The 17217-nt window shown below is 36.8% G+C and overlaps 1 protein-coding gene across 1 annotated transcript in view; it reads left to right on the plus strand.

The window, feature by feature from the left end:
• Nucleotides 1-17217, plus strand: part of LOC126418712 (anoctamin-4-like) — a 404589-nt gene that overhangs the window by 134716 nt on the left and 252656 nt on the right. The window contains exons 7-8 of the mRNA XM_050085615.1: nt 10092-10188; nt 15912-16019. Of these exons, the coding sequence (XP_049941572.1) occupies nt 10092-10188; nt 15912-16019 (205 nt within the window). The remainder of the gene's footprint in view (nt 1-10091; nt 10189-15911; nt 16020-17217) is intronic.

Consider the following 17217-nt stretch of genomic DNA (forward strand, 5'->3'; position numbering starts at 1 on the left):
ATGTTGTTTTGCAAACAGCAAAAACATGGGACCAAGTGGTGAACAATACCATAATGGAGAGCTGGAGAAAAGTGTGGCCACCAATTGATACTGAGTTGGAGCCAGTACTCAGTGAAGGTGTCGAGCCAGCAAATTTGGAATCATCATTTACTGACACGCTATGCATTGACATGTCCCACAAGATTCCAGGATGAAGAGAAAACTTAAAGAAAATGCTGCTAAGCAGCTGAAGAAGGAACACTAAGATGACCAAACCTCAACAGATGAAGAAATAATTAAAAGTGCACAAGAAAGTAATTATGCAAGTGATGAAGAACAGAATGAAGGAGGAAAGAGCATGAGGGTTTCTCACACTGCTGATGTTGAAGCTGAAGACATCTTCCTGAAATATATTATGCAACAACAAAATGCATGCTTGTAAAGCAGTGGCTTGGAAAAGGAATGCTACATGGTAAGGCCAGTTTCTAGAGAGAGAGAGAGAGAGAGAGAGAGAGAGAGAGAGAGAGAGAGGTGCAACATAATTATGATCAGACACCATAGAGGGTGCACACAACATGGACTATGTTATGCTTTCATCTTACATCATCCAGACGATTCTTTGGTGCAATTCCCCTGGTAACAGCAATTTTTTTTACAAGTAAGTAGTGTAAGAGAACTCACATGTGTTTACTGGGCCTTGATAGCTGTTCTTCATGAAATCTCTCCTCCACTAATTATTTGTTTTAGTTACCTGATTGTCAAGTTACGGATACAACACCTTGGAGGTGTTGAAATCTTTTCGTATTTGTTGATTGTAAGAAACATTAATGATATGATATTGCTAATGGTTTTATGTAGTTCACGTAACACAATCCAGAACCTACATTTAATATGTCTTTAACAGTAGCAGCATAGTCACAGAACAGTTGCATTCTCAAACTTGGTAACACAGCCACTGTGCTTATTAGATGTTCACAAATCACACTTCATATGATTCTTACAAACACTTAACAGAATATTTGAATGGAATCATTTAGCTGATCAATAACGTGTTTCACTTTTGGAGCAACTGCAAAATGTTAACTACACTCCTGGAAATTGAAATAAGAACACCGTGAATTCATTGTCCCAGGAAGGGGAAACTTTATTGACACATTCCTGGGGTCAGATATATCACATGATCACACTGACAGAACCACAGGCACATAGACACAGGCAACAGAGCATGCACAATGTCGGCACTAGTACAGTGTATATCTACCTTTCGCAGCAATGCAGGCGCTATTCTCCCATGGAGACGATCGTAGAGATGCTGGATATAGTCCTGTGGAACGGCTTGCCATGCCATTTCCACCTGGCGCCTCAGTTGGACCAGCGTTCGTGCTGGATGTGCAGACCGCGTGAGACGACGCTTCATCCAGTCCCAAACATGCTCAATGGGGGACAGATCCGGAGATCTTGCTGGCCAGGGTAGTTGACTTACACCTTCTAGAGCACGTTGGGTGGCACGGGATACATGCGGACGTGCATTGTCCTGTTGGAACAGCAAGTTCCCTTGCCGGTCTAGGAATGGTAGAACGATGGGTTCGATGACGGTTTGGATGTACCGTGCACTATTCAGTGTCCCCTCGACGATCACCAGTGGTGTACGGCCAGTGTAGGAGATCGCTCCCCACACCATGATGCCGGGTGTTGGCCCTGTGTGCCTCGGTCGTATGCAGTCCTGATTGTGGCGCTCACCTGCACGGCGCCAAACACGCATACGACCATCATTGGCACCAAGGCAGAAGCGACTCTCATCGCTGAAGACGACACGTCTCCATTCGTCCCTCCATTCACACCTGTCGCGACACCACTGGAGGCGGGCTGCACGATGTTGGGGCGTGAGCGGAAGACGGCCTAACGGTGTGCGGGACCGTAGCCCAGCTTCATGGAGATGGTTGTGAATGGTCCTCGCCGATACCCCAGGAGCAACAGTGTCCCTAATTTGCTGGGAAGTGGCGGTGCGGTCCCCTACGGCACTGCGTAGGATCCTACGGTCTTGGCGTGCATCCGTGCGTCGCTGCGGTCCGGTCCCAGGTCGACGGGCACGTGCACCTTCCGCCGACCACTGGCGACAACATCAATGTACTGTGGAGACCTCACGCCCCACGTGTTGAGCAATTTGGCGGTACGTCCACCCAGCCTCCCGCATGCCCACTATACGCCCTCGCTCAAAGTCTGTCAACTGCACATACGGTTCACGTCCACGCTGTCGCGGCATGCTACCAGTGTTAAAGACTGCGATGGAGCTCCGTATGCCACGGCAAACTGGCTGACACTGACGGCGGCGGTGCACAAATGCTGAGCAGCTAGCGCCATTCGACGGCCAACACCGCGGTTCCTGGTGTGTCCGCTGTGCCGTGCGTGTGATCATTGCTTGTACAGCCCTCTCGCAGTGTCCGGAGCAAGTATGGTGGGTCTGACACACCGGTGTCAATGTGTTCTTTTTTCCATTTCCAGGAGTGTAGTTGATTGAGCATATAGGGCCAACTCAAAGACGATTCACAAAAACATACACACACAGATGTTCACATGCTGATAACTGATCCAGGACTGACTAAGGCATTGTTCATTATGCACATTTGTAGACTCATTTATAAATGATAATTAAAATTAGGTATTACATTTTTATTTACAATAATGAAGTTAGCTAAATTTGGGGTTATCGAATTATAGTGAATCAAGGAGTAATCTGATTTAAGCTTGCTTTGGACAACTGGATGATTGATCCAAGTTATAAGAACTATATTGTGAATACTATGTGTACTCTTATGGAGATTCACAACTCCCACAAAAAATGGTGAAAATATGGAAGTCTCTAGAGTGAATAATTAGCAAACTAACAAGTTTTTCTAATGAAACTGGGCATTTTTGTAAGCAGAAAAATTGGGGCTATGAAACTGTGGTACTGAATTTCAGAAATAATCATCAATTGCGAATTAGAAGTTTTGTCGTCTCTGATGAGCTCAATGTTGATGGGAGGTAAACCCTAATCATACTTCCTTCATTCCTTCAAATATTCAGGAAGACAAAAAGTTTAATTACTGATAATTTTTGAAATATGACGTTTTTAGAAAATGTAAGATGTATGCTTAGAAGATGAGTGTGCTGGCTTTCAAATGAGATTACTGTTTCAGTAAAAAAACCACTTAATTTGCCTCAAATTTATCTCCACATGTTTTTGGAGCATTGTAAATTACTGACAGCCACTTTCTGTAACAGTTGTACATGTGATATTTATACAACCAGATCAAATAAATAAAACAAAATCTTTCTGTCAGAAAAACTATAAGAACAAGTGGATGTTTCTATTCTATTCTATTCAACTATCTCTGTTACTGCACTCAGACAGTGCTCATGGTGATGTATCTAATGAAATTTAAACAACATTTTCATGCATAATCTTCACACTCAAGGTATTTAAACTATAATTTCTTTTAATAAATTATTATAAATTGTTGCTAATCTGTGTTACCACTATTTTTTATGGTTTGCCTAAATCGATTTAACCCTGTGATGAGGGTGTATAGTTGTTGTGTGCAATCAGACTATCTCAATAACAGCAACCACTTTCAGTGGTAGGAGGATCTCTTCCTTCACACGTTTATGTTTAATGCCAAGAGCATTTGGAGAGTACAACACTTTTGTTCAGTTATCTTATAAGGTGCCATATTCTGGAGAAAGTGTTTGCATTCATGAATAATATTCTTAATCCAGAAAAGGGCAGCTTCACTATGCAAACTTGTTGTAGGTCATTGTTTTGGAGTCTTAGAATTTTAATGCTGCCATCTCCATACATATACTATATCACAGTTTTCGTTGTTGACAGCATTGACTCATTCAGAAGAATGTGCAACATTCATTCAGTAAACACTAGATAGAAAAATGAATGCAGCTGAATAAACTTCCTTAACAGTAGGACAGCAGAAGGGACCAAAAGGCAACCCTCAACTTTTGTTTCCATAGTAATGAACTCTTTTTTTTTTTTTTTTTTTTTTTTTTTTTTTTTTTTTTTTTTTTTTTTTTTTTTTTTTTTCCCACTAAACTTCGTGATATTTCCTTGTTTCTTCTAGTAGTAGTTTTTGCATATTCTTGCTTCATGTCTGTTGTACTTCACATGATTTAAGAATTCTGCCACTGAATAGAAGCAGTGATCTAATAAGTATGCCCTTAGGGATTTGTGAAACAGAGAAAATGAAGAAATAACTTTAATTTTATGTGGCAGACTATTGTACATTTGTATTGTGCTATTTGCACTGGAAGTTTTAAAGGCTGTTGTCATTACTGACTGAACATGGATTTTGTCTTTTTTCCTGGTATTATGTTCATGAACAGTACAGTTTTTATTTACCTCTTTCATATTTTTCCTCACATATTTACAATTTTCTAGAATGAAAAGACGGGGAGAGGAAAGATGGAAGACTTTTGAAAGAGGGACCTACATGAGTCAGTCTGTTTTGCATGGTGCATTGCTCTTATAGCTATTTTTTGTGCCAGAAAGATTACTGAGCTACCAGGTGTGGTACTCCAGAATATAATTGCATACTGTAGAATACTGTGGAACTGGGCAAATTATGCAACTGTAACAGTATGGAAGCTTACTTTGTGTGGAAGTAAGCATAAGCTGAAGCATAATTTTTTTAGTGTCATATTTGATTTTGTTGTATGTGTTATATAATTATGTGTGTTATATAATTTGACAATAGTGCACTGCAGTTTGCTAAATTTTCATGATTTCATGGAAATTTCGTGAAGTGTAAGTGGAATAGGGAAATAGTGTGAAAGTGGTTCAGTGAACCCTCTGCCAGGCACTTAAGCATTAATTGTCATGTCAAATGTATATCTAGAACAGTGGAAGTGGTCAGTAAACCCTAGTGTAATTCCTTTTTAGAATATACTGTCCTCATAATGACAAAGGTACTTAAATTGCAGTTTGCTTTTATCAACAATTTCTGCCTCAAATGAAGATATATGCATTGTCAGCCAAGTGAGGTGTCGCAGTGGCCTACACACTGGACAGTGATTGAAAGTTCTATCTGGCCATCCAGTTTAAGGTTTCCCAATATTTCCATTAACGCGTAAGGCAAATGCCAGAACGGTCCCTTTGAAAGGGCTTGTCCAACTTCCTTCCCCTTCCTTTCCTGGTCCGTGCTAGTGCTCTGTTTTGAATGACCTAATTGTTTATGGGATGCTGAACACTAATCTTTCTTCCTTTCTCCGTGCATTGTTGGAAAGGTTTGCATGTTCAACATTGTGAAATACCTTTTAAGTAGTATTTCATGTGTTGTTGTTATTTGTCTGATCAGTTTCGTAGTGTTTTTGCCTGTAAAAGATGTTTACAATGATATTGTGTCAGCATGGTCTCACTAATGAAGAGATTTTATATATTCTAGAGTATACTGAATCAGAAAATGACTTATCGGATTCATGTGGAGGTTTTCTGCCAGAGACACACTGGACAATGATTGAAAGTTCTATCTGGCCATCCAGTTTAAGGTTTCCCAATATTTCCATTAACGCGTAAGGCAAATGCCAGAACGGTCCCTTTGAAAGGGCTTGTCCAACTTCCTTCCCCTTCCTTTCCTGGTCCGTGCTAGTGCTCTGTTTTGAATGACCTAATTGTTTATGGGATGCTGAACACTAATCTTTCTTCCTTTCTCCATGCATTGTTGGAAAGGTTTGCATGTTCGACCTTGTGAAATACCTTTTAAGTAATATTTCATGTGGTGTTGTTATTTGTCTGATCAGTTTCGTAGTGTTTTTGCCTGTAAAAGATGTTTACAATAATATTGTGTCAGCATGGTCTCACTAATGAAGAGGTTTTATATATTCTAGAGCATACTGAATCAGAAAATGACTTATCGGATTCATGTGGAGGTTTTCTGCCAGAGACATCTGGCGATGAGGATAATGAGACTGAGGAGGATTTATTGTCCATAGACATCTTTTCATTGCAGTTCTTTCCACTACAGTCTCAGGAGGCCACTGACACAACAACGAAGAGGCCAGCTAAAGATTAAAAGGAATGGAAGGTCACTAACATGTTACCTGAAAGAAGGGCTGCGCTGAACATCCTGAAGAAGTTTGGAGTACCAACTTTGTATGCTTGGCACTGTCAGTGCTTTCTGACCCCATTTTGATGAATTAGCTCTGCATGTCATAATAAAGCACGCAGACTCAAATGCACTATGTGAAATAAAAGGTACCACTTGTAGCATATTGTTGGAGGAATTTGAGGCAATTATTGGTATCACCCACACCAGGGAAGTATTTTGTGCTGAAGATATTCACTTGGATGACCTTTGATCATGTTCTTGGGGGTCTTATTTTAGGAGGGTTAGAATGATGGGAGTCAGATTCAGTGAACTTTCCAGATTGCTCTGCTTTGATGAGGAGTCATGCTGAGCTCAACACATTCTTCTCAGCAAGCCTGGTTTTATTTCTGATTTATGGAAGTTATTGTGAAACTGCCTCCTCTGTTACAACTGTGGTGAAGATATTACACTGTTAATGACTAATTCCAAATAAAGCAAGTTACAGGTTTAACCAGTTTATCCCAGACAAACCTGACAAATACAGGCTCAAGTTATGGATAGCTACAGATGTGGCATCCAAGTGTACTTGCAATGCCTTCCAGTAGCTTGGGAAGGAGGAAGGCCGACTGGACAACAAGCCATTGGGACAATATGTTGCTCATATTGATGGAGCCATTTCTAGGCCTTGGAAGGAACATGACAAGAGACAACTTCACACTCTGTTTTTGACAACAGACAACTTTACACTTTTTTAACAACAAACAACTTCTTCACATCCCTTCAGCTTGCAAAGAACTTCAGCAGAATAAATTGTTGTTAGTGGAAACAATGAATGAACTTTGCTGAGAAGTCCCCAATGGTGCAAAGAAGAAAAACTCTATCCTACATTCCACAATTATCTAGTAAAAGGCTGATAATCCAAAGTGCTCCCTGACAGTGTACCAAGGGAAGAACAGTAAGAGTGTCACTATTTTCAACAAGGTACATATTGAAGTAGTAATGAGCAATGAAGGAAAGAAGGAACAAGAAACTGTTATCTTCTGTAATGTCACAAAGTACTGTTTGGATATTGTTGATCAAATGATTCATAAATATTCAACTGAGGTTGCTTGTGGGATATTGTCTATGAATGTCTTTTACAGTATCCTGGACATGGCAGCAATAAATGCAATGATTATCTGTAGTCAAATAACTTGAAGAGGAAGGGGTTCATTCTTCAGCTGGAAAATGAACTTACAAATGGGAAACAACAAAGAGCAGTACAGGAGCATAAAAGCCAGTTGAATAAAGAAGCTACCATAGGAGCACACAAATCAAAAAAAGCAAGAGAAATGTCAATTTAAAATGCACTATGGAAGAATATGACATCTGTGAGAAATACGTAAAAGCCATCTGTGGAAAAATGGTTATAAAAATACCAACACCCTGCCTAAACTGGTAATTTAATGTTTAAAAACAAACAAATGAAAGTAATGAAGAAATGTTGGAAACTTCAGAAATGGATTACATTTCTGCAGAGACTTGCAAAGTTTTGTATTCAGCGCACTAGCCTAAAAGCGTTAGAATTTCAAGGTAAGATTTTGATTGAAATTTGTCCATGACATACAAATGAATGGAAAAAAGATAATTCTTATTTTAATCATGAAGTGAATTTTTAATGCAAATCTCATTAGTGGTCAAATGACCCCTTCTTGGTGTTCTAGAGATACCATATTTGCCATTGTTCTAGTGTTACACATTGTACAGAAAGGTGTATACTATCCAGAAGGCTTCCAGCACAACTCAGAAAAGGAGTGATAAACCCCAAATCTTCAAATGTAAAGTGAAGAGTTTCCTTGTAGTACACTCATGTTCTACACAAGAATTCCTCAGAGTAGTTTAAAGCTTTCCTGTGTAATGTACTGTTTACTCATTTACCTTTACAAATTTGTTCTGGTTTTATTATTTTGTTTCATTACCAAAAGCTTGGTCATATGGCACATGAGGAGGAAAGAAAAGATATATTTTCCATGTTTTGAACAGATAGGTGATTTTGGTGTTACCTAAGTCAATTCACTAATCATTGGCACAATTAAATCTTGCGGAGGTCGTCAGCATCATTGTCAGAGTTGTTCATTTTTAGCTGTTTGTCTATTAGGACAAAATTTAGACACTACAGGCCATATCCTTGTAAAAGCTTTTGTAATTGAGGGGTAATGAGGTAAGTTTTGTTTGTATTTTTTGCCTAAGAAATTTGTGGCAGTCTGTTGTCTAAATCAACTTAATAACTTTTCACTTGTTGTCACAAGAATGACTTGGAGGTGTATTCAGCATAAGCTTTTCAAGTTTTTTCTAGAAGGGATTTGGAAGATTAATGCTAGCATACAGAACTGAATCTAAAGATGGATATATAAATGTTGAAATCTTTTTGCATACTAATGCTCTAATATGGAAGTTATGTATTCTTCATGTTTGTGTGAAGTGTAATTGAAGTGGAAAAGCTTATTCACACCACTCATAAAAAGCCGAGGTTGAATCAAGACACCATTTGCCTCTGTTATGTGAAAGTTTTGACTTATTATTTAACAATTTTCTTATTAGGAAGGGACACAAAACATTAGCTGATGTTAAATATTTACTCATCTAAACAGTGTCTTCTCTTTGCTACGTGAATGGGCCTAATGTGATGTACAGACTTATTATAACCCCTGAAATCTAAAAAAATAAATAAATAAATAAAAGTCTACCTAGTAACCCGGCTAGGTACTTAGTTACAAACCTGAGGCAAAACCATTTTTTTAAGTCCATTGAATCTCAGAGCTTTTGTGTGCCTTATAATAAAATTCCATAGGTTTTATATGGAGGTGGCTACATGACAGAACTATATTTGTACACATGTCACATCACGATTTTTCCTCCCAATAGCACACAAACAGGTTGGCGTAGGAGAGTGGCATACCAGTTCCATGGCCAAATTATGGGCAAGAGCAAAGTCAGCCAGCCTGTTGCACAACATACAGCTGAACATAACATGATTGATTTCAGTGGCTGCTTCACAACCTGGGCCAGCTGGATCCTCCCCTCTACCAACAGGTTTTCTAATTTCACAGATGGGTGTTATCCTTAAAACCCACTCTCCACTCCCGAAATCATCTCAGTCTCAACCTACAGTAACCTAATGTCCCCACACTCTTCACCTAACAGTTTCCTCTCCTTCCATCATATCACCTCTGAAGAACTTATCTTCACTGTTCACTGTTAGTGATCTTCTCTAGTATTTTTTACTGTATGTAAGAGCAAGGAATGCCAATTTCATCACATATATGAAATCTGCTCCAGAAAAAAGCAATGAGAATAATGCTCTTATCATGAAATCTGGCAAATTGTTCACTGTAAAATGAAGTTGAAAATAGAAATAAGAGACCATAACAGGAAACACACATGTACACTTTAACTAAGCAGCCAGAAATTTTAGCAGATACTGGCAGGTTTGGATGGGAATTCAATTCTGAGACAGCTACTCTCTTAGACACAAGGTATTCATTCCACAGAAACTTGTACATAAGATAGTAGCTTTTATACATCCTCATATCTCATGTTGGCAACTGTGTGGAATGTTAAGCGTACTAACAATAGCTCCACAGTAGATCTGCCCACTCATGAGTCTTGTTCTGAAGAACAGTCCACAAACTAAAAATAGGCTGCATTTAATATTCTGTCAAAGTCTATTTCATAAAAATGAGAATTCGATGGTGACACTCATGAAATATGTAATTAAGGTTGTGTTAAATACATATCACTATTTATTTGTGGTCCTTTGTAACATTTTGTGATTTATTCAACAATATATAGGTAAACTTTTCTGTAGCACTCGGGACTTCACAAGTGGACACAAGTAAACATAAGATGATACAGTAAATCCAAAAACTAATCTTGGCCAGGAAATTTTTTATGCTATTATTTGAAAATGTCAAATTAGCAACTATAATTTTCTGTTTCTATTTTATGTGTTTACATGTTTATTGAAACATAAGTTGTCTTCTCAATTTTATATAGGCTCAGAGGAAGGAACCGTGCAAGTTATTTCAGTGGGCAACAAAGGACCTTCATAACTTGGCAGCTAATGACAACAGCATATTTCTCTGATAACGATGTGAGTATATAATGATAAGAAATGACCTTTGGACCTCATTACTTCATGAACCAAAATTTTGTTAAATTTTGTGTGTAAATCAGATCCTTAAGTCATTATTACACACAGACCACGAGGAGACATCAGACAGACACGGGGACAGCTGCAATAAATACATAGAAATAACCATCAAAGGAACTGAAAATCATGTCAGAAACTGTAAATGAAAATATGGCACTTGCAAATTAAAATTTAAAAACTTCCTATCTTATAAAGATAAAACATAAATAGTTATGTCTGTTGATGATCCAACTACAATTAAAAAAAAGGAGAGACAAAGTAGTGCAGTTATCACAAAAAGTATTGATTTGTCTAAATATTTGAATTTCCTGAGATTGCATATTGAAAATAAGTCTTATTAAACTTAACAAGTGTTGAAGTTGAGTAACATTTTATCATTATGTAATTGCTGATTTTGATGGTGAAAGTGTCGGAAAGTTAATGTATTTTGCATACATCCATTAGTTCAAGTCATGCAGAATAGTATTCTGAGACAGCTACTCTCTTAGACACAAGGTATTCATTCCACAGAAACTTGTACATAAGATAGTAGCTTTTATACATCCTCATATCTCATGTTGGCAACTGTGTGGAACGCTAAGCATACTAACAATAGCTCCTCAGTAGATCTGCCCACTCATGAGTCTTGTTCTGAAGAATAGCCCACAAACTAAAAATAGACTGCATGTAATATTCTGTTGAAGTCTATTTCATAAAAATGAGCATTCAGATGGTGACATGAAATATGTAATTAAGGTTGTATCACAATACATATCACTACTTATTTGTGGTCCTTTGCAACATTTTGTGATTTATTCAGTGTTCTTTCCCCATTCACATGTCAGCTGGGAAAATCAACATAGTGGCTGGTATAAGAACCAGGGATACTGTGTTCTGGCAGAAGAAAGCAAGGCTGTGAAAACGTTAATGGAACAGTCATCTAGATCACTGGGTCATGGAAGGCTTAGTGGATAAGATGTAAATGAGAAGTGAATTGCTAATATTAGATGAGTTATGGAAACTTGAGACCTGAGGTGGCTGTCAGTATAAAAGGCTAGAAGTGATTTTACATTGTTGATACATGAGATAAATTATTTCACATTTGACTCTCTCTTTGACAGAATAGGTCTTTCCAGAACCAATGCAAGTAGTGCACATAGTGTTAAAAAGGTGTATAAAATGAGACTTACTATGGGTACTGGTACTGTCATAGGGATAAGAGCTGCGAGGAAAAGAAAGTACTTCGAAAGGAGCAGGGAGTATGACTAGGATACTGCTGATTTATTTCTAACCTTGTAAAATCTTACTAGTAACTTGAGGTGTACCCTGGTGTTGGTGATAACTATCTGTTGTAATGTAGGAAAAACCATTCCTCTTCTTTGATGATGTGGATTATGTTTAAGCCTGAATGTTTGCTTAACGACATAAATGTACTGTTAAAACACCCAGCCAATGCACTGATAATTTGACATATTTATATGACATGACTATTTTCAGTCAATGTTCACTGGTTGTACAGTGAAAACTACTACATTTTTACATTCATGAACTATGCTGTTTTACAATTCTGCTCATTTGAGTTGGCTACTGCAAGCTCCTTACCAGTATTTATTATTGTAGTTCATCAAAAATTAAAAATGGGACAAGTTGGCAATTAGAGAAACTCACATCCATTGATTGCATTTGTCTCTAACAATGAGAATGTGCCACAAACAAATATGGTCAAGGTTAAATTACCAAAGTAAAATTCTGTACCATTGTTTGGGAAAAAATTGGAACAAAAAATTTTCAGTTTTAAGTAACACTATTTTTGAATTTAAGCTGAAAACATCAGTTAAATGATTCAAGAAGCTTACACACATACAGTTTAGAAGTAATGATTTATACACTTTATTCAGATAAGCCCATTGTGAAGAGGAACTGATTTGGCAGTTCTTCCAAATTAATTTACTTGAGTTTGCTGTGCTAACATAGTCAAAAAGTCCAAGCTTCCTCAACAAACACATCTGTCTTCATTATATGTGCCCACCTCAGATAATATTTCAATTAAATCCAATAAATTTTATCTCCCTTCAATGTTTTGGAATACTTCACACACTCCTTGGCAATTCTTATCTCAGTAGAAAGCTGGATTTATGCTAAAATTACAATCTTTATTGAATATTCATGCTTTTATTACATGCACATACTATGTAGTGTCCATACCATTGAGCACACATCACAGATTCCCATCTTATAATGTTGATCACGTCTAACTCAAAAACCAACATTGTCATTCTGTGCAATGAAAATACCTGCATTATTGTTAACTGAGTGATATTCCAAGGAAAATTGCAGATGAAAAAAGAAGTATTTTAGGACAAATTCTCTTTAAGTTGTAGCTTAATACTGTGCAGAAAGTTTGGCAACTTTGTTTTGCATCTTGGTTAACATTATTTCACTCTTGTCTTCTGCTTTCAGTAATAATTCAAACATGGTCAGATGTTCTAGGCCGATACTTAATGCAGCTCTGTTTCTGTGTAATGGTCTGCAATGGCAGTGTTTACAACTTGTACTTTTTCGTCCTGGTATACATATGAAATTACTCAATCCATTATAGTACTATATTTGTTTCTTTATGTACATGTATTTTTTTCTGTGGTTGTAACTGTGTATGATAACTGTGTACAACAACATGTAGATTTTTAATGCCACCTTTTCTCTGATGTTGTTAATTGGGAGATCACATGTGTGAACTCTTTTAAGATTTGACAATTATGAAAAGGATAGATTGCTACTCACCATAAATATGACATATTGAGTTGCAGACAGGCACAGTGAAAAGTCCGGCAGTCATGTGTGTAAGGTATGCCTGCTTGTGTGAATGTATATGTTTTACTTTCTTTTCTGAAGTAGTTTTTGGCCAAAAGCTCAGTGTGTAATATTCTTTTTATTGTGACTGTCTGGAACTCAATGTGTCATCTTTATGATGAGTAGCGATCTATCCTTTTCATAATTGTTGATGTACCAACCTGGACTTTCCATTGTTTTGTTTTAAGATTTTATATTGTAACTGGTGTGAAGATGCTGTTCGTTATAGTGCACAGCAAGCAATACATTTATGTAATGAGATATTTTCTTGAGGAAATTTAGCTGTATTTGAAAATCAAGTACATTAGATTTAGCTTATTCTGTTGCTTTCATGGTGATCATGCTCTATTGCAGTGGGAGAAAGAGGGCAAATGAATAAAGGAAAATGACTTTTATGCTGAGTCTTGCACGTTTTGAGGTTCAGGTTTAAGTTTGATAGGGTATTCAGACTCATCTATTTCTCCAACACTGAGGGTACCAAACAAGCTGCTTGTTCAGATACTCTGGCTTTTTATTCCTTCTAATGATTTCTCTTGTTTCTGTTCCCTATGAAACTTGTTGCACCCATTGCTCTCATTGATTGCTATCTTCTGTATAACGAGCTACCTAGGTATTTTTTAAACCTAAAATGGTATCCAGCACACCTGTTATCATTAATTGGAATAAATGGTAATCACAAAATAAAATAAACTTCTCACACTTTAAAAGGACAACATAGTATAGTGATATCTGGCCAAATGTAGATGGAAAACTTTGAAACTGGAAGAATAATAAAAGCAATTATATTACTTATAGTCTGTTTTGGTTATTGTCCATTTTACATTATTGTTGACTTTTCCTCATTGACAAAGACCAAAAGACCTTTCAGAAAATTCAAAACTAGTAATCTGGAAATTTTAAATTAATATAAGACACATTTCATATTTAGTTTAGACCACTTTAATGGGAAGTTTTAGACACCAAAAGCTGGGAGAGCTGCCTCTAATATTAATTAAAATTTGTTTAGTACTCAAAGAATCAGTTACATTTTCTATTATATAAAAAATAAAAAATGTACACCTCCCTCCACTCATTTTACACAAATCAAGAGTATACTTCATGACCATTTATGAAAAGTAGTACATTAATTCATTATCAGCACTTTTTTTCTACTTGCTAATTGCGCTCAATTTTGACTCAGTTCACAGATCCTCTTTGACACATCTCCACTGCCTCTTCTTATTCTTTCAATAGCCTGGCCCATTCCTGATAGCTTCATATCTCCCAGCTAAGTGATCTTGTCCGTCATGTCCGCCCCGATAGTTGAGTGGTCAGCGTGACAGATTGCTGTCTTGGGTCGGGGATTTTCTCTGCTCAGGGACTGGGTGTTGTGTTGTCCTCATCATCATTTCATCCCCATCCGGAAATATGAAGTTCCTCTCCAGTGGCAAAAATGGTAGTTACCTAGGTGTGTCTTATAAACTTACTATTCTGTTTCGGATATAATTATTAGAGGGCAAATTTAAATAAACTGAAAAGTTTGAAGCCAGTGGGGAACATAATAGAAGACAGGGGCAAGAAAGGTAAGGAGGCTAGTGAAAGGGGTAGGCAAGCCCATGGTTTCATGCAGAGTGTAAGAAGCCTGGTCTAGAGGAAGCATTTACTACCAAAATGCAGACAAGTGTTATACTAACCATTTTATGTTCCAATACTTGTGTGCATCAGAAAATTAGTAATGAATAAAAGGCAGGTGGTATTTCAAAGAAGCAGAATAGAACTTACTAGAAATGATAGAGTAAGTTATGAGATGGTGAGAGTAGTAGTGAAAGAGAAGCCCATGAAAGAGACCATAGAGGACAAGATTAAGATGGTATGAGCATGTTAAAAGTGTAGGAATTGGCAGGATATGGAGACAGGTGCATGAAATGACAACAGGAGGCAACAAACCCAGCCACATCCTGGAAACTGTAGAAAGTGTTGATTATGATGCTACATTCTTAAAATGCAAACTTCTTGATAATTTTGTGTGTTAAGTTTTCCTTAAACATTCACAAATTCTTCAATGGTTGGTTGTAGTAGCCAAGAAATTAGCAAATGTCTGAATGATGGATTTAATGAAAGCAGATGTAAGTATTAAATCTGTAAATATTAGAAGTTTAAATGTAATTCATGTACATAATTTTACTGTTTATTGACTGAGGATCATTAAAATTAATGAAACTCAAGTTTTTCTAATTACATTTTTGTAATGTGTTTATCTGACATGTTCCACACCCAGGATGATTCCCTCTTTTACGGGTCTGTGGAATGAATAATTAATCTAATCTAATCTAATCAATAACATAATATCACCAGCTGTTCATAATATTTGTTTTTCATAGTCATCAGTGTATTTAAGATTTTCTTCAAATAATATTAGAATTCTAAGCTCAATAAATTTGTTAATCTGCGGTTACGTAATAGAAGTGTAACTGTTAAGCTTTGTTTTCTCCTTACTGCCTTATGTTTATATAGTTAACTGTGTTTAATAAGACGTAATGATGAGTGCCACTGAAATGCAACTTCTCTTCAAGTATATTATGCTTCTGTACTGTTGTTCACAAATTAAAATTCTGTGTCAATACAAAAACTCTTTAGCAGATAAGAAACATACTTTTTTTTAAAAAAAAAAACTGATATTATAGTGACTATGGCTTCATGCACATACCATATTACTCTTATGAGAAGACATAAGTTTCACATTGGAGGTGTCTTTCTGTATTTGTGTCTGTAACTGCTTGTTTAATTTTCCAACATCTAAGAAACATTTTTTGAAAAGATGTATACTAAATGAAGACTTTCTTGCATGTGCACAGAGGGGCATACAGAAACTTCTGAGTAATGGGACATATGTTGCCGCATACCCACTGCATGATGGACTGTACAAATCTAAGACAGTTAAGCAAGACAGCTGTAAGAGAGAGGTGAGTACCTACGACATTCAAAGGTTGTTCATAGTTGTAGGTGTATATGTGGTTCATTGCAAGATACTGATTACAAACATTAGATTAATTGACATTGTGCATCAATAGTTGGATATTACCTGAGAATAGTGGAGGTTTTTCATTGGAATTGTTTTTACATCTCCTCAATATATCACACTATGCGTTAAGACCTACTTGTAATATACTAAACATCAGAACAATAAAAATATTGCGTGAATGTGTTAGCTTGATTTGTGTATGTCAACCAAGGATATGTCTATTGTGTGAGCATAAAGACTCATATAATTATGTCTCTTGTACAGTATTATCTGTCATTGTACACAGGAAAAATTCTGTTTTAGTAGATGCTAGTGTTAATATCAGTTTTTTGTGACTTCTTACTACAATAATACATCAATTATTAGTGTATTAAACTACTAAAAGATCTAAAAACCCATAATGCATAATGATGACACAAGTATTTTGATATTTAACTGCAACTCATCACTAAAAAGTATAGTCAGGGAAATAATACAAAAACTGTTACTAAGAAATTCCAAACAGATAAAAATGACTGACAGCTACTAAAAATAGAGATTAATGAGTACCCACTAAATGAAACTCTTTGTGTGAAATTCCTAAGCACCTAAATGGATATATGGATAAGTTAACAAAAATCTCTTTTCTGCTTGCTTTGCACCTAGGGTTTCTTCAAGTTCTATTCATGTGTGGAGTTTGTTCTAGGTGGCATGGAGAAGGTAATTGTGTTTGAGATACCTCATTATGTTTAAGCTCAGTATATGTTCTGTGATACTGTAACAGATTGAAGTTAAATATATTGGGTGGTAGTTTTGTGAATCACTTCTACTACCTTTCACATAGATGGATGTGATCTCCACTTTGTTCCAGCTACTGGGCACAGTTACCTGTCAGTGGTGTTACCAAAACACCTCCAAAATTGATTCTTCGTGTGAGTTTTCTGCCACTATGTTCTGAACCTGTGACACATAAGAATGTGTGCAATTTGCTGCATTCTGATGTCCACTCTTAAGTCACCCTCCCAGTATATCCAAGCAATTTTAGGTCACCTGCTATTGCTCTATTGTTGTGTCTGTTAGCTTTCAGAACATTTTTCCACAGATTTTGGAAATAATCAAACCCTAATTTTCTGAAATGGTGATAATTTGAACCATATCTC

This window comes from Schistocerca serialis, chromosome 9 (assembly GCF_023864345.2).
Source record: "Schistocerca serialis cubense isolate TAMUIC-IGC-003099 chromosome 9, iqSchSeri2.2, whole genome shotgun sequence".
Classification (NCBI taxonomy): domain Eukaryota; kingdom Metazoa; phylum Arthropoda; class Insecta; order Orthoptera; family Acrididae; genus Schistocerca; species Schistocerca serialis.